At 42.2% G+C, this 17851-nt stretch overlaps 2 protein-coding genes across 8 annotated transcripts in view; both read left to right on the forward strand.

Moving 5' to 3' along the window:
- Positions 1-3147, forward strand: part of RIPOR2 (RHO family interacting cell polarization regulator 2) — a 121906-nt gene extending 118759 nt beyond the window's left edge. For all 7 annotated transcript variants that reach the window (XM_032247595.1, XM_032247596.1, XM_032247597.1 and 4 more), the window contains one exon: positions 957-3147. In XM_032247595.1, the coding sequence (XP_032103486.1) occupies positions 957-1057 (101 nt within the window). In that variant the 3' untranslated portion in view covers positions 1058-3147. The remainder of the gene's footprint in view (positions 1-956) is intronic.
- A 4720-nt stretch (positions 3148-7867) lies between these two features.
- On the forward strand, positions 7868-12217 carry ARMH2 (armadillo like helical domain containing 2). Its single transcript, XM_032247604.1, has 2 exons — positions 7868-8615; positions 11709-12217. Exons 1-2 carry the CDS (start codon positions 8351-8353, stop codon positions 12134-12136), a joined length of 693 nt encoding a protein of 230 aa, XP_032103495.1. The 5' UTR covers positions 7868-8350; the 3' UTR covers positions 12137-12217.
- The last annotated feature ends 5634 nt before the right edge of the window (positions 12218-17851 follow it).

Here is a 17851-nt window from a genome sequence, read left to right on the forward strand (position 1 = left end):
GCTCTAATCACCCAGACTGGAGTGCCGTGGTGTGATTCCATCTCATTGCAGCCTCTGGCCCCAAGTACAAGTGATTCTCCTGCCTCGGCCTCCCAATAGATAGTACTATAGGCGGATGCCGCCACGCCAGCTAACTTTTTTTGTATTTTTTAGTAGAGATGAAGTTTCACTGTGTTGGTCAAGCTGGTCTCAAACTCCTGACCTCAAGTGACCCACTCACCTTGGCCTCCCAAAGTGCTGGGATTACGGGAGTGACCCACCATGCCGAGCTGAACTTCTGCTTGAGCACAACTATTCCATCTTTGTCCCACTTGCATCAAATGTATGAAAGCCTGCTTCTTATCACTTGTCTCTGCATTTTATTTTCTCATTTTCTAATCATTTTTTAAAGCAGAAAATAGAGTAAGATATTCAAATTATTTGCAAATGCATCTTAACTGTTCAAGGTGGTGCTACAGGGAAAACTGAACTAGCTGATGGCTGGTAGAAGGAGCTCCCTATGTTTACATAGCAAAGAGTAATTTTTAGCTGAAGTTTGAAAGCCGAAGATTGATTTTACCAATGATCATTTCGATGTATCAATATATAATGTATAGTAAAAGTTCAATGCATTAAAGTCAAGGACCAGCCACACTGAAATCCCTAATGTACTTAAAATAAGTCCATATGCTTGCTCTGAAATAAAGCTGTTATGTGAAATTATCAACATCAAATGGCCATAAGACTTCTACTCTGTTTCATGCCCTGGCGTTCCTTTGGGCTCTGGCATTATTAGCTTAAAAGTTCTTGGTTGTTCTAAGCATTACCTGGAGAACAATGACATACTTAAGAATAACAAAAGCTAACACAGAGTATTACAGCAGTGCACGCTTAAACAATTGGTACTATGTTACTTTGAGTAATGAATAAAAACATTAAGTTTGAATCGGCATGTATGTTTAATGTTTTATATTTAGGAGAAGATGGACGGCTGGCATATGAACAATTGGACAAATTTCCTCGAGACTGTGTTAAAGTCGGAGGTCGTCATGGAACTGAGGTTGCCACAGCTTTTTAATTACAGGTTAACTGCCTAACAGCTGTCTTAATATATGCCCTTTTCATCAAGATGGTGCTGTGATGTGGCTGGAAATTGTTTAGAACCTCAAAGTTCTGCTGAACTTATCTGAATATTTAACATGTTATAGGGCATGGTGGCTCACGCCTACTCCTAGCATTTTGGAAGGCCAAGGCAGGAGAATTGCTTAGGCTGAGGAGTTTAAGACCAGCCTGGGCAACATAACAAGGCCCTGTCTCTACAAAAAAAAAAAAAGTTTAATTAGTCAGGTGTGGTGGCATGCACCTGTAGTCCCAGCCACTTGGGAGGCTAAGGTGGGAGGATTGCTTGAGCCCAGAAGACTGAGGCTGCAGTGAGTCGTAACTGCACCACTGCACTCCAGACTGGGTGACAGAGCAAAACCCTGCCTCAAAACACAAAACAGCAAAGACAAAAAAACATGTTATAGAAAGAATTCAGAGTCTAGTTTTACAGTATCTATCTACTTTTCCTTTGGCCAATATAGAATAGGGGTATGTATAATTCAATAGATTACATCCTTGATTGTGTCTGACAATACTCAGTGGAAGAGTCCATCTTAATATGTATGAAATTTTAAAATAGCCATCTTTGTACTTTTTTGCAAGTTCCTCTATAAGCCTGAAATAGTCACGTGATACTTTGATAACTATCTTATGCCTTGCAGTTTTTCTCTGTCCTGTTCTCAGGGTTGAGTGGTCCCCTTAGCTACCTAACTTTACTTTCAATACAAAGCACAAAGAAGAATCTCTTCAAATAAAAGAACCTGGCAGAATGACCCATTGTGAGGGTTTAGATGTTTTAATTTTATGTGCGCCCACCTACTCTGGAGACTGAGGTGGGAAGATCGCTTGAGGCAGAGGTTGCAGTGAGCCGAGCTTGCACCACTGCACTCCAGCCAGATGACAGAGGAGCGAGACCCAGTCTCAAAAAGAAAACAAACAACAAACAAAAAACACCCTCCCTCAATTTCTTTCGTTTCTTTTCCCCATCCTGAAAATTCAAAAACCAGTTTTCCATTGTAGAAAACAGATAAGTAAATGACGAAGAACTACCTTAAGGTTATACCTATACACTTAATAAAAAACAACAAACTTAGTGCTTTTTTAAAAAAAAAAAAAAAAAATTAAGAGCCATTTTTTATGATATTCTTACCGTAGGGGTATTTTGCTGCTAAGACAAATCAAAACCAAAAGCTGTAGATTCACAAAGCTGTGATGCTCTTTGAGGTGGAAGAATCCGGAAGTTGGAGAAATCCTAACGGAGTAGGAGCGGAGGGACATTTAAAGTGGTCCCTGCATCTGTAAAAATGACCATGAGATTAGAAAAAAGAAGGACACCCTGAGGGATGGTTACTGCCCCCAGGGAAATCACTCACCGGTAGGACTCCCTGGCCAAACAGTTAAAACATCAGGTCCCATCATTGCTTCACTATCAGAGATGCAAGTCCATTAAGCAAAGTACAAGACCGTTCAGTAGCTCTTGTTAAAATATCTTTTCTTCCTCTAAAGAATATACAAGGTGGGGTATGCCAAGGTATCAACACAGTATATGTGAGTGCAATTTAAACTGTGGAATATCAACTGTACTATGGACGTGTTTGTATCATTTAGATGTGATTTTAAATATTTACATTTTAGCAAGACTTTTAAAAAGGACTCATTTCATTTCAAATTGCAAAGTGTTTGCCAGGCTTCTGGCAAATAGTTATTTCAACTGTGAAGTTACAATGTACATATCTGTATATTTATAAATATTATATATATTCACATGCCCTTCACTTTAAAGGTACATTGTACAGTCTGTAGTTAGTATGTATAGTCTGTAGTTTATGTTAAATGGTTGAAATGGTTCTTTCTAATAGCAAGTCAAATCACAGATCTTACAGGATTTTGTGTTTGGTTTATTTTTTAGTGTTTTGACTACTGCATGAGGAATTAATTCCAGATATTTTGTATTCACTTCTGTATTTTATGTTTGGTTGAGGGGGTGCCTTTTGTTTTGTGGCATTTGTATTCATTGCTCTTTCAGTCATGTAAGTTAAAATAAAAATTATTTTTGAATTACGAGCATTATGTGTAGAGTCTGTTACTTTTTTACACATGCCCTTTATGAGTTGGTATTTACGAACACACTGCACTTCATTCTCAACTTGATTTTATTCTTAATTTGAAATTCCTTTATCTCTAAGTAGAGATAATAAATCTCAGATTTGTTGTAAAGCTAATTGGAGAGACAACAGCTATGTTTCACTGCTATGGTATCTGTGAGCAGAGACTGTGAGCTCCCTGAGGGCAAAAAGTCATGGTGGCTCAAGCCTGTAATCCCAGCATGAAGGGAGGCTGAGGCAGGAGAATCACCTGAGGTCAGGAGTTCGAGAGCAGCCTGGACAACACAGTGAAACCATGTCTTTACTAAAAATACAAAAATTAGCTGGGTGTGATAGCACACACGTGTAATCCCAGCTATTCAGGAAGCTGAGGTGGAAGAATTGCCTGAACCCAGGAGAAGGTTGCAGTGAGCCAAGATCGTGCCACTGTACTAGCGAGAGCCAGCTCAGCTGTAGAGACCCCCACCCAGGTGGCGCTGAATGAATCGAGAGGCAGTCACCCTGACAGAACAGCAACATGGGACTATCGGCGGGCGGCCGCAGCCTTCCCAGCTGAGAGCCTGAGGGGATGATGGCATTCCAGGCTGAAGGACCCCAGCAGATTCTGATCCACATATTTAGTCTCTCTGAACAGGTGATTATTATTAACAGGTGTTCTGTATTTTCTCATAACAAAACCTACCAAGGAGGCAGCTGTTGCCCACTCACCACTGATTACAAACATGCTAAAAGGTATTCTCCACGAGGGAGCCACGGGGGCAGGGCAGATATCTCAAAGAGTTGTTTTAACCGGTGTGTGATGTTTATACCTTGTCCTGCCACTTTGGAATGCCCCAAGTAGTTTTCTGCTCGGGGTGGGGGTGGCTAGGTGTTCCTTGCCATCGTTCTTCCTAGCAAACAATATATTTTATCATACACTCAGCGTTTCTCAATATTCATAAACTTTACATTTCTCAACACTGCACTCCAGCCTGGGCAACAGAGTGAGATTCTGCCTCAAAAAAAAATTTTTAAAGCCTGCATTGATATGTGTATGCTCCCACTCAGACCTCAAGCATCATCACAAAGGAGCCCCTGACTTCGAACTCAGTTTTTACAAAGGGACTCACGAAATACCAGTGACTGCTTTTACTGAGTCAGTGGTAAAAAAAAAGTTTCCTCTATAAGGCTTGCTACTATGCTGTTTAAATTGCTTTAGTTACTTGACAAAATTATAAAGTAAAATTTTAAACCTTAGTTCACTGAAAAATGCAAGTACTTCTCGCCGTATCAGAAAAAGTCAAATAAAAAAATATTTTATCCCTGACTTTTTCCTAGAGACGGTGCCTCTTAGTAAACAAATAATATCTTTTGATTCTGAGAAAGTCCTAAGTACAACTTGTTCAAGGAATAATAATTGTTTGCTAAAAATTAGGTCTCTAATTTCTCATGCATTCAACAAGTATTTGTTGCTTACTTACTATGAACAAGGTGTATGCCAAGGACTGTTCTTGGCACTGGAGATAGAGTAGTGGAGAAAAACAGAAGACATAACAACCCCTGCCCTCCCAGGCCTCATATCCTGGCAAGGGAAGACAGCAAAGCAGAGAAGGGGAAAAATGATTGCACAGGTAGGGTGAAGAGAGGCACAGGGAGAAGGCAAAGTTCACAAGTTTAATGAGAGGCGTCAGGGACCGAGCACAGTGGCTCACACCTGTAATCCCAGCACTTTGGGAGGCCGAGGCTAAGGATCCCTTGAAGCCAGGAGATCAAGACCAGCCTGTATGACATACTGAAACTCTCATCTCTACAAAAATGTTTAAAGCTAGCTGGATGTGGTGTGCACCAGGGGTCCCAACTACTCGGGAGGCTGACGTGGGAGGACTGCTTGAGCCCAGGAGTTCGAGGCTGCGGTGAGCTATGGTCGTGCCACTGCACTCTACCCTGGGTGACACCACAACACCCTGTCTTAAAAAAAAAAAAAGAGTGCAAAGGCCTCACAGAAAATTACCTTTGAGGACTGGCCTGAGGAGCTAATGGGATGAGTCGTGTAGATTATCTCTGAGAAGAACATTCCAGACAGAAGCAACCGGAGGCAACCAAAATATTCCTCACTAAGATGCTGGGGATTACAGTGAAAAGGTTAAACAGGAACATACTCTACCTCTCCTTTCTGGCTCAGTCAGCTCCCAAACAGAGCTCAGAGGCAGCAGTGCTAGAGGACCCAGAAACAGACTTCACTCTTCCCATCAATTTACCTCCTCGAATTTTCCGACCTTCTGGGAGCCTGAAGATGGTCTTTTGTCTTGTCACTAGATAAGATTCGTGGCTCTTTGTCAAAATCGTATTTAAGCGAGGCCCCTGAGCCATTGCCTAGAGAGAGAAATACTTCTGAACTGAGGTCTCTCCTACACGTTAGGTACAACACACATTAATAAACTTCTACTTATCTTTCCTTTGTTAATCTGACTTTTATTTTCAGGACAGTGTCTCAACAAAAAACCTAAAAATGGAGGCCGGGTACAGTGGCTCACGCATGTAATCCCAGTGCTTTGGGAGGCCGAGGGAGGCAGATGATGAGATCAGGAGATTGAGACCACCCTCGCTAACATGGTGAAATTCCATCTCTATTAAAGATACAAAAAATTAGCAGGGCGTGGTGGCGTTCACCTGTAGTCCCAGCTACTGGGGAGGCAGAGGCATGAGAATCCCTTGAATCCAGGAGGCGAAGGTTACAGTGAGCTGAGATCGCGCCACTGCACTCCAGCCTGGGTAACAGAGCAAGACTCTGTCTCAAAAAAAAAAAAAAAAAAGTAGAGCCAATACATTTGTTAAGTTGAAAATGAGATGTGAAATAGATAGAAGCCAAGGATGAATCCAGAATTTTTTACCTGAACAACTAGAAGGATGGAATGCCATCTTCCAAGATAGAGAACCTGAGAAGCAGCAGGTCTAGGGAGGAAGACCTGGAAAAAGCCTCTTGGACATTCAAATGGGGAGATCAAGCTGATGTCTGAATATGAGTCTGGAGTTCAGGTGAGAAATCCAGTTAAAGGTGTAAAGTTAGAGCAGGCGTAGTGGTTCATGCCTGTAATCACAGCACTCTGGGAGGCCAAGTGTGGGAGGATCACTTGAGGCTAAAAGTTCAAAACAGCCTGGACAATACAGTGAGACCCATCTCTTAAAACGAATTTAAAAATTTGCTAGGTATGGTGGCCGATAGTCCCAGCTACTCAGGAAGTTGAGGCAAGAGGATCACTTGAGCCCAGGAGATCGAGGCTGCAATGAGCTGTGATTGGGCCACTGCACTCTACCCTGGGCAACAGAGCAACAGGTCTCAAAAAAATTTATATATATATATAAATTATATATATAAAATTGGGAGTCTTCAGTATATGGATAATAGTTAAAGCTATAAACTGGTTTACCTCATCTAGAAAGTACAGATAAGGGCCAGGCATGGTGGCTCACATCTGTAATCCCAGCATTTAGGAGGCCAAGGTGGGTGGATTGTTTGAGCCCAGGAGTTCAAGACCAGCCTAGGCAACATGGCAAAACCCCATCTCTACAAAAAATTAGCTGGGCGTGGTGGTGTGCACCTGTGGTCCCAGACACTCAGAAGGCTGAGGTGGAAGGATCACCAAAGCCCAGGAGGTCGTGGCTACAGTGAGCCAAGATCACGCAGTGCACTCCAGCCTGGGGGACAGAGAGAGACCTTGCCTCAAAAAGAAAAAAAAGAAGAAGAAGAAAAGAACACATACGAAGACTGATGAGCCTTGGGGCCCTCCAATATTTAGAGGTCATAAAGAAGAAGGGGAATCAGTAAAGAAAAATGATGAGTACAGGAGAAGAAAAATCAGGAATGTGGTATCTTAGAAGCTGGTGAAAAAAGTGTTTCAGAGAGAAAGGAGTATCAAATATCAAAGAATTGAATTCAGCAGAAGAAAGGTCATCAGCGACCCTGAAGGCAATGTCAGTGGAGTCATGGGGCTGAAATTTTATTTGGAGTTCATCCAAGCAAGAATGAGAAAGACTGGAGCTGGTGAGTACAGCAGCTCTTTAAAGAGCTGGCTACAGAGGGTGCCGGGAACTGGGTGTGCAGTAGCTGCAGGGAAAAAGCATATCAAGTCAAGAGACTGGTTTTTGTTTGTTTGTTTGTTTTGTTTCGTATGTTTTTGAGACGGAGTCTCATTCTGTCGCCAGGCTGGAGCGCAGTGGCGCAATCTTGGCTCACTGCAACCTCTGCCTTCCGGGTTCAAGGGAGTCTCCTGGCCCAGCCTCCCAAGTAGCTGGGACTACAGGCACGCACCACCACACCCAGCTAATTTTGTATTATTAGTAGAGACGGGCTATTAGTATGTTGGCCAGGATAGTGTCAATTTCTTGACCTCGTGATCCACCCGTCTCGGCCTCCCAAAGTGCTGGGATTATAGGTGTGAGCTACCGCGCCCAGTCAGTTTTCTTTCTTCAATGAGAAAAAAAGAGAGTGTTTGTTGATAATGCAAAGGATCCAGTTGAGATGGAAAAATTACCAAGATAAGAGAAGAACTGTAGAGCAATATCCTTGAGTGCAGTGAGAGGAACTGATTGACATCTACTGCACAGAGAGGGTATCCATAGTAACCGGAAAGTCAGAGTCTACGGGTACTGTAGACACAGATAGGTGGGTGAGTAAAAGTTATGCAAGTTCTCTTTCCTTCTTTTTAATTTGCAGTAATTGGTAACAAAAGTTCTCTTTTAATTGCTTCTAGTTTCTCAGCAAAACAGGATAAACCTATGATGCAGAGAGCTCTCTTTGGGTAGCAAACAAGCAAAAGAGGTAATAATACTATGAAAGATCAGTGGAAAGACGCTAAGTACATGTTGGAATAGTCAGATTAGAATGGGCAAGTTCCACATCTGCCCTGCCTGAGCAAAGGTTCAAAGACAGTAGTGAGATTCATATGCATTAGGGGAAACAAGTTTAAGTTGAGGTTTTGCACACCAGAGAAGTGAAAATAAAATTGGTTTAGTCCAAATGGTAGAAGGCCTTCAATGACAAGCTGAAGACTTTAGGAATATACTGCTTTCCCCTGGCTCTATATTCCATTCTACAGTGTTGCTAAGTGATGCATTCCAGAGTTCTTGACTGTGAACTCCTGTGACTGCCAGTGGTGCACCTGAAGGACCACTGGCCTTTTTACACAATGGCTAACAGCCGACTTTCTTGTACACAAATTTGGGTTAAGATGTATGGGTATTTTGCGAGGCTGTGTCAGCGCCTCTGGTATTTCTGGTGTGTCACTGTGAAGGGCTTTTTTGTTAAGAAGAAGGAAAAACAAATCCCTCCAGCTGAGGTTTATTTTCATAAAGGAAAAATTGTTGTACTTGGCCAAATGTTGATGAATGAATCTCTACCCATTGAGAAGAGAGCTCAAGCTGCCAAGGAAATTGGACTGCTGGCCTTCACAGGTACTGATCTCACCAGCTGCGCTAAAATGAGTGTTTCTCGACACTCATAACACTGTAGTTTAGCAATTTTTGTTAGCTGTAATCTTAAAATTCTGTTAACATTTCACTGAATCAAATTATTTTGTCTTTGCACCAAAAATATTACTAATTATTTTCTACTCAAGGATCTCATGTTTTAAAAGAATGTGCCCATCAAATAAGCTACTAGTTAAATGTTTCCCATTTTTATTAATTAAAATATATATGTACTACAATGCCTATCAAAGTTCTCATTAACATTTAAAAAGCTGAAGACTACACTGATTTGATTTTTTTCTAATTTTATGACAGATTATAATTTCAATCTAGTGATATGATTCCAATGCAGAATAAAACTACCTGATATTTCATTTTTTATTTTTTGCATTGTACAGTAAATATCTTAGAAAAATCAATAAAAACTTAACGTTCTTTCTTTTTTCTCGAGACAGAGTCTTGCTCTGTTGCCCAGGCTGGAGTGCTGTGGCACGATCTCAGCTTATTGCAACCTCTGCCTCCTGGGTTCAAGCAATTCTCTTGCCTTAGCCTCCCAAGTAGCTGCGATTACAGGCACACGCCACCATGCTGGCTGATTTTTTGTATTTTTAGTAGAGACAAGGTTTCATCATGTTGGCCAGGCTGGTCTTGAACTTCTGAGCTCATGATCTGCCCACCTCCCCTCGCAAAGTACTGGGATTACAGGCATGAGCCACCGCACCCAGCCAAAAACTTACTACTCTTAAGACACCTGCTAGGTAAACCAGTAGCAGCAACGATTAATGTGTAATTGGCTAGAAAGTAAAGTGGAAAATAAAGTGGTAACCGTTTTAACACACATTGCTCTAATAATCATCAAGTCCAAACTCACTCCATTTTTTTTCTAATTGATAAATTTTACGATGTATAATGAGATTTTATAGACTGTCCCTGTCCTCAATAACACATCTCTTCTAATAAGAAGCTCTGGCTGGTGGCTCTAAGAGTCTTAGATTGATTGTTTTCATTTTCATTTTAATTTTTTTTGAGATGAAGTTTCGCTCTTGTTGCCTGGGCTTGAGTGCAGTGGTGTCATCTTGACTCACTAAAACCTCCACCTCCCGGCTTCAACGATTCTCCTGCCTCAGCCTTCCCAGTAGCTGGGATTACAGGTGCCCACCACCATGCCCAGCTAATTTTTTGTATTTTTAGTAGAGATGAGGTTTCACCATGTTGGACAGACTGGTATCGAACTCCTGATCTCAGGTGATCCACCCACCTCAGCCTTCCATAGTGCTAGGATTACAGGCGTTAGGCACCACGCCTGGCCCCTTAGATTGAGTTTTAAGTGGGAAAATGAATTACTTAGATGTAGCTGGATAGACTAAATCTTTCAAAGAATGCACTTCATGAAAGAAGACAGTAAAAGGAATCCTTGTTGCCAGAATGGCTGGGAACTACTGAGAGCTAGAAGGGAGACAGGAAGCATAGGAGATGCAGCCATCTGTGCGGGGGAAAGGGCTACCCCATCATGGGGCGGGCTGAGTTCTCTATGCAGCTATCTTCATCAATTGTGGGAAGAGCTAGCTAATTATAAAAGGATCAGAATTCTTTAATCTGATGGTATTTAGCCTTAGCTGTTCCGGTAGGAGCTAGGGAAAGGGCCTCTGCCTAGGCTTCAGGCAAAGCTGTAATGTTGAATATAACATTCTTAGGACCATGGAACTGTGGAGTACAAGTAAGAGAAATCCAAGTGGGATCAAAACTCCAGTGGCGCCAGGCGCGGTGGCTCTCACGCCTGTAATCTCAGCACTTGGGGAGGCAGAGGTGGGTGGATCACTTGACCAGCCTGGCCAAAATGATGAAACCTCATCTCTAAAAATACAAAAATTAGCCAACTGTGGTGACATGCGCCTGTAATTCCAGCTACTTGGGAGGTTGAGGCAGTAGAACTGCTTGAACTCAGGAGGTGAAGGTTGCAAGAACCGAGATCGTTCCACTGCATTCCAGCCTGTACAACAGGGCGAGACCCTGTCTCAAGAAAAACCACAAAAAACAAAAAACTCCAGTGGCAAAAATCTGACCAGCTTTGTCAGCTACTCCTCACCACCTAAAAAGTCTTCACCTAGTGTCTTCTTGGCTAGTACCTTGTTGGAGTTTGACATTTGCATATTTATATGGTGAAAGTAGAGTCTAGGGCCAGACTGGGTCAGTGGCTAAACAAGAAAAATCTTATAAGGTCATGTTGGTCCCATAGCTGCAAAAGAGCTGAGGTAAGAAATTTGTAAGCAGAATAGGACAGCAATGGATAGAAACTAAGGAAAACCTCCCTCCCACTGGTCAGTCCCTGGCTGTGCTGCTCAACCTCTCAATTTGCTCTTGGCTCTAATGCTCTGGGATCCTTCTGGTTTTTTCTTTCCAGTACTAAAGGCAGATAATCCAGAATGAGATCATGAAGGAGATTTGCTAAGCGAACGCAGCCTGGTTTTATTCACCGTGAAATACTCACTCCCAATTGGCTGGGCACGATGGCTCACGCCTGTAAATCCCAGAACTTTGGGAGGCTGAGGCAGGTGGATTACAAGTTCAGGAGTTCAAGACCAGCCTGGCCAACATGGTGAAACTGCGTCTCTACTAAAAATATAAAAATTAGTTGGGCTTGGTGGTGTACGCCTGTAGTCCCTGGTACTTGGGAGGCTGAGGCAGGAGAATTGCTTGAACCCAGGAGGCAGAGGTTGTAGTGAACCAAGATCATGCCACTTCACTCCAGTCTGGGCAACAGGGGGAGACCCCTTCCCCACCTCCCAAAAAATAGAAAAAGAAAAGAAATACTCATTCCTGGGTGCTTGCTTAAAGGAATCACGGAGGAGACCAGCAGGCAGAGGCCTTGCCATGCTTTTCCTATCACTCCTTGCTTATCAACACACACTTTCAGGTCTTCATGGCAGCAAAATGGGAAGTGGGGAAAAAGGAAAATTCTAAATATATAAAGTGTCCTCTATAGGGCAACAAGAATATGAACACATAGGAGCATTCCGAAGTGTTACTAGCCACTAGATACACCAAATACTTCTGGAAGTGCAAATACTTGTTTTACAGGAGGACCACCTGCTGGGAAATTTGCAGCTGAGTACATGAAAGAAGTGGCTCGCTTGCTGCAAGATGAGGAGTTGGCACCACATATAAAGATCCTGCTGCTCCAGAGTGTGGCATGTTGGTGTTACTTAAACCCTCTCAGCCAGAAAAGAGCCAGAAGTCTGCAATTTATTCCTATTCTCATTAGTTTTTTAGAGGGCAGCTTTGAGTCTTCTACTGAAAGTGAAATAAACAGCTACCTCCTCCTTAAATTTTGGACTTGTTACGTTCTCTCTGTCATGACATGCAACAACTCGTCTTACGTCAAGGAGCTTAAAGACCACAAGAATCTAAAAGATTGTTTGCAAACAATGGCTTCTATGGATTGGACTGGATGGCCAGAGAACTTTGCACAGGTGCTGTATTACCTAATTGGTTTTCACAAGAATTAGTTTCTCCAAACTCAGTTATGTGTTACAGCTCTTTGTGCCATTGTATTATCCTGGAAAACTGAAATAAATCATAAAAATCGATATCTTAATTTTCAGTGTTTTCCTTTGTAGTTGAAGAGTTCTGTATAGATTTTCATACAGTTAACTGCAATAATCAAACTTCAGAGAAGCAATGCTGTTTTTAGTTACCTTGTAGACAGGGCCCATCGAGCTTGCTCATGAGTGTGTTCTCTCCCATTAGGAAATAAAGATGTTAAAGCATGCAGTTGGATACCATGGGGAATATGAATGAAACCACCTTTGCAAAAACGAGGACAGTGAGAAAAATCTGACAGCGAAAGAAAGCTGACCTCACTGACTCCATCTTGCTTCTAACCTCTAAGCTGCCCTTGTTCATTCCTGAGCATAGGCCAAACTAACTTTGGGAAGAATTTAGTTCACAGTTTCACTATGAAACTAAGATGATTACCTAGATTCTTCCCGGAAACAAACTCCTTTCTTGCTTGGGGACCAGACTGCCTCTATAAAACTAACACATTGGCCACAGATTAGAAATTATGGCTCAGGAGTCATGCAGCCAGAGACCACAAGATTCCTAACCTTCCCAGTTGCACCTACAGATAATGTTAGTACTGTAAAACCTACGATTAGTATTTGAGGTATTTTTCAGATCCTGCATTCTCATGGACGAGCTGGCACCACCCAGACTGCCAAGCTGGCTCTTCTGGTCTTGCGGTCCCCAACCAGCAAGTGACTCAGCACAAGAGGACAAGTTCCAGCCTCCTATGATTTCATCCCCAGTGGAACCAATCGGCATTCCCCATTCCCTAGCCCCCCTCCATGAAACTATCCTTAAAAATCCCCAGTCCCCAAATTTTCAGAGAGGCTGATTTGAGTAACAGCAAAACTCTGGTCTCCCATTTAGCCAGCTCTATGTGTATTAAAATCTTTCTCAATTGCAGTTTCCCTGTCTCAATAAATCTGCTCTGTTTTGGTAAAGAAAAAGAATTATTCATGGGGCAGTTACATGAATAGTTGTCAAATTACAAAACTGGAATATTATTTTTTGCCACCTGTTATACAAAGGCCAGAATGTCTAGCCCCAATGTCTACCATTAAATCATAAAACTTATTTTCTAATACATCTCTTTTTGAAGTTGTGTAAAAATATGTATTTTACAATTGATTTCCCATTGGGAAAAAAATCTATGCTGGTTAATTTTTATTTAACCATGTGCTTCTGTGTGGTTAAAAAAAAATTATTAAAAGTTAAAAAAAAAATAAGACCTCATAAAATTTAAATTGATAAAATGGAAATTCATCAGAAGATGCATCATGCATATAACTGTTAGGAGCCATGGTGCACTATGGTAGTTATTAGATGACATTAAACCAAGGCACCCAGAAAAGCCAAATCCTAGCTCAACCCACAGCCACCTCCTGCAGCGGGCAGGAATCCTTTCGGCCCTATTTCGGTACAGAGCCTCTGGTGGTGGTACTTTTGAGATTGCTCTGGCTATCAGAGCATGATCTGGTTGCACATAGGGCTGGCTGGGAATTAGCACTACACGGCAGCAGCCGCAAGTCCACTGGCACAAACGTCTGGAAGGAGATGGAATGCATGTGTCCAGATGCCTAAAGCCAGCCTAAAGTTAGGTAGGCTCTTAGATTTTCATAAAAAGATTGTATTCTCTCTGTTTCATCTATTAGATAATCTGCAACAGAATACCTGCATTCTATGTGTGTTAACCAACCTCATCATAAGTTTTATTTGAAAAAAATAATATTGGCAGAAAAGTGCCTAAGGGATATGTACCTGCTTCTCTGACTACGCTGGCACCTGCCTCTAGCTTCGGTTGCAACCATAACATTGAATTAAGTACTTTCATCTTTCACACACTTGCTTTGACTGAGCTGTGCTATAGTGTTACGCACAGAGGGAGCTACTAAAAAAAAAAAAAAGTCATTCATGTAGATTCATGATCCTCACTTGTATTTGGGATAGGAATGTTGTGGAGGATGCTAATTACATCATTAGACGGGGTTTCCTGGAGAAGGAACTCGGGGGAAGTTTTCTCAGATCTTAGAAACAGAAAAGGCTACGTTCTGCTGAGCAACTGTGCATGTCCATTCTTTGTGGTTTTATGAAGTGTGGAATGTGGAGTTTGTCAACTAGAATCCAATTGATAGGAAGAGAGTAAGGGTTGGAAATCAGAAGTTCCATTTAGATACTAAATCACTGTCAGGAATTACCTCACTGATTGATTGATTGTTGGGACAGCGTCTTACTCTGTCACCCAGGCTGGAGTGCAGTGGTGCAATCACAGTTCATGCCACTGAGTTATGAACTTTATCAAGACAGGGGAACTGCAATAGAGAGGGTTTAATACACATAGAGCTGGCTAAATGGGAGATCAGACTTTTGTTATTACTCAAATCAGCCTCTCTGAAAATTTGGAGGCATAGATTGTACATAACCTTGAAGTCCTTGGCTCAAGCAATCCTCCTGCCTTAGCCCCTCATGTAGCTAGAATTACATGTGCAAGCCACTATGCCCTGCTAATTTCTTTTTCATATGCATATGAAAAGTGTACACACACACACTTTGTTTGTTTGTTTGTTTTTGAGACAGAGTCTTGCTCTATCCCCTAGGCTGGAGTGCAATGGCATGTTCTCAGCTCACTGCAACCTCCACCTCCCGGGTTCAAGTGATTCTCCTGCCTCAGCCTCCTGAGCAGCTGGGACTATAGGCAGGTGCCACCACACCCGGCTAATTTTTTGTATTTTTAGTAGAGACAGGGTTTCACCATGTTGGCCAGGATAGTCTCGATCTCCTGACCTCGTGATCTGCCCACCTTGGCCTCCCAAAGTGTGGGGATTACAAGCGTGAGCCACTGCATCTGGCCTGACACACACATACACGATTTTAAAATAGAGATTGAGTTTGCTATCTTGCCCAGGCTGATCTCAAAATCCCGGGCTGAAGCATTCCTTCCTGTCTTGGCCTCCCAAAGTTTTGGGATTACAGGTGTCAGCCACCACATTCAGCCTTTCAATGCTTTTATAATTAAGTTTTTATTTCAAAGGAATGTACATCCATAGTTTAAAAAGTCAGATAACGTCAGGCCTTTAGTGAGGAACAGCAGTCCCTGAGCCCCCTCCTCATCTGCACTCCCGGAGCTGACCATGTGAATTACTTCCATTGTTTCTTCTAGTATTTATTTACCTCCATATTTCTAAATGATTGATATACATTGTTAATCCTTGGCTTTTTTAATTTTTTTTCAGTTTTGAGGGTGTGTGTTCTTCCTTCTGGAAAGGACAGATGGAATTTGGCACTCTAACACTCCTCTCGCCTACCCCACCTGCTCTCCTCTTCTTCTCCACCTAATGATGTCGCAATTGTTGATTTAAAAAATAGTATAGCTGGGCACAGCGGCTCACGCCTGTGATCGCAGCACTTTGGGAAGCTGAGGGAGGACTGCTTGAGGCCGAGAGTTTGAGACCAGCCTAGGCAACACAGCAAGACCAGCTCTATTATAAATAAATGAATATTTTAAAACCCAATATGATTAATTCATTATTTTTCATGGCTAAGTCATACAGGATAGTATGATTATATTTCCTTCTTTGTACGATTCTGTTTTCTCTGGAGTTTGGTTTTTGCTTAGTTTTCTGAATACCTGTCATTGCTTTATTCTCACACTTTCCTCTAAATGTCTAACATCTCTCAATACAATCATGCATTGCGTAACTGTCAGCCCCAGCCCCACCATCCTCTTGCTCCAATCTGGGCCTGCCCTACAGCTAACAAATACAGTATTTTAGGGGTTCCCTTCAACATCCAGGACCCCCCATTACCCTTCTCATCTTGAAGCCTCTGCTTCCTGTATACCATCTCTTCCCTTTTCCTGGACCATTCCAACATTTGAATTTGAAATTTTTTCAGTAGTTTCCTGAGAAAGAATGAAGAGGAAGTAAATGTCTTAAGCATTTGCATGTCCAATGATGTCTTTATACTTCACTTGATTAATAATTTGACTTCAGCCTGTCCCTGAACCAAGAGAAGCAGCTGAGAACATCAGTGCTCTACGCAAGCCCTCACTCCCCAGAGGAAGAAGGGAAGAGCTGAGGCAAGCACATGAAGTTTTTTCTTCCCAAAGTCACCAATCAGGTGAGTCACTCATCTCCACTAAAACCAGGAGTGTTGCAGCTATTGGAGCTTCCTACTCCAGGAACACAACATTAGATATGGAAAAGCACACACGCTCACGCCTGTATTCCCAGCACTTTGGGAAGCCAAGGCAGGCGGATCATGAGGTCAGGAGTTAGAGATAGGTCTGGCCAACATGGTGAAACCCCATCTCTACTAAAAATACAGAAATTAGCCGGGTGTGGTGGCACGTGCCTGTAGGCCAGCTACTCGGGAGGCGGAGGCAGGTGAATTGTTTGAACCCAGGAGGCAGACATTGCAGTGATCCGCGATTGTGCCACTGTACTCCAGCCTGGGCGACAGAGTGAGACTCCATCTCAAAAATAAATAAATAAATAATAAATAAGCATATACACAACCAATTAAAATGTATATATTTGTGCACAGATAAAAAGAAAAGAAGAAGGAGCTTTTTCTTTATCTTTCCGGGGTATTCTATGTATATGCGAGAAAATATACAAATATCCCTTTCTTCATCCTTGTTTTAACACATAATAGCATTCTATACATACATAATTTATTTCAGACTTGGTTCTACATCTTAAAGAGTTTCTTTTCTACTGCTTCAGAGTATCTCATTGTATGACTGTACTATACAGCTGACCCTTGAACAGCATGGGTTTGAACTGCTCAGGTCCACTTATATGGAGATTTCATTATGCCTCTGCCACCCCTGAGGCAGCAAGACCTCCTCCTCTTCAGCCTACTCAATGTGAAGATGATGAGGATGAAGACCCTTATGATGAACCGCTTCTGCATAACGCACAGTAAAAAATATTTTCTCTTCTTCATGATCTGCTTAATAACATTCTTTTCTCTACCTTACTTTATTGTAAGAATACAGCATGTAATATATACAACGTATAAAATGTATATTAACCAACTGTTTATATGATCAGCAAGGCTTCTAGTCAACATTAGGCTAATAATTAAGTTTTCAGAGTAAAAAATTATATGTAAGGACAAGCATAGTGGCGTGCCTGTAATCCCAGCTACCTGTAAGACTGAAGCAGGAGTATCACTTGATCCCAGCCTGAAAAACACAAGGCCTTGTCTCAAATAAAAAAAATAATTTCAGCTGGGTGGGGTGGGGCTCACATAATCCCAACACTTTGGGAGGCCTAGATGGGAGGATTACTGGAATCTAGGAATTCAAGACCAGCCTGGGCAACATAGTAAGATATCTCTACAAAAAATAAACAAAATTAGCCAGGTGTGGTGGTGTGTACCTATAGTCCCAGCTACTTGGGAGGCTGAGGCAGGAGGATTGCTTGCGCCTAGAAGACAGAGGTTGTAGTGAACCTAAATCGTGCCACTGCACTCCAGGTGACAGAGTGAGACCCTGTCTCCAATAATTTCAAAAAAGAAAATTTATCTGGGCCAGGTGTAGTGCCTCAGGCCTGTAATCCCAGCACTGTGGGAGGCCAAGGTAGGTGGATCACCTGAGTCCAGGAGTTTGAGATCAGCCTGGCCAACATGAGGAAACCCTGTCTCTACTAAAA

The sequence above is a fragment of the Sapajus apella genome, unplaced genomic scaffold (assembly GCF_009761245.1).
Source record: "Sapajus apella isolate SASKATOON/1434 unplaced genomic scaffold, GSC_monkey_1.0 scaffold63, whole genome shotgun sequence".
NCBI lineage: Eukaryota > Metazoa > Chordata > Mammalia > Primates > Cebidae > Sapajus > Sapajus apella.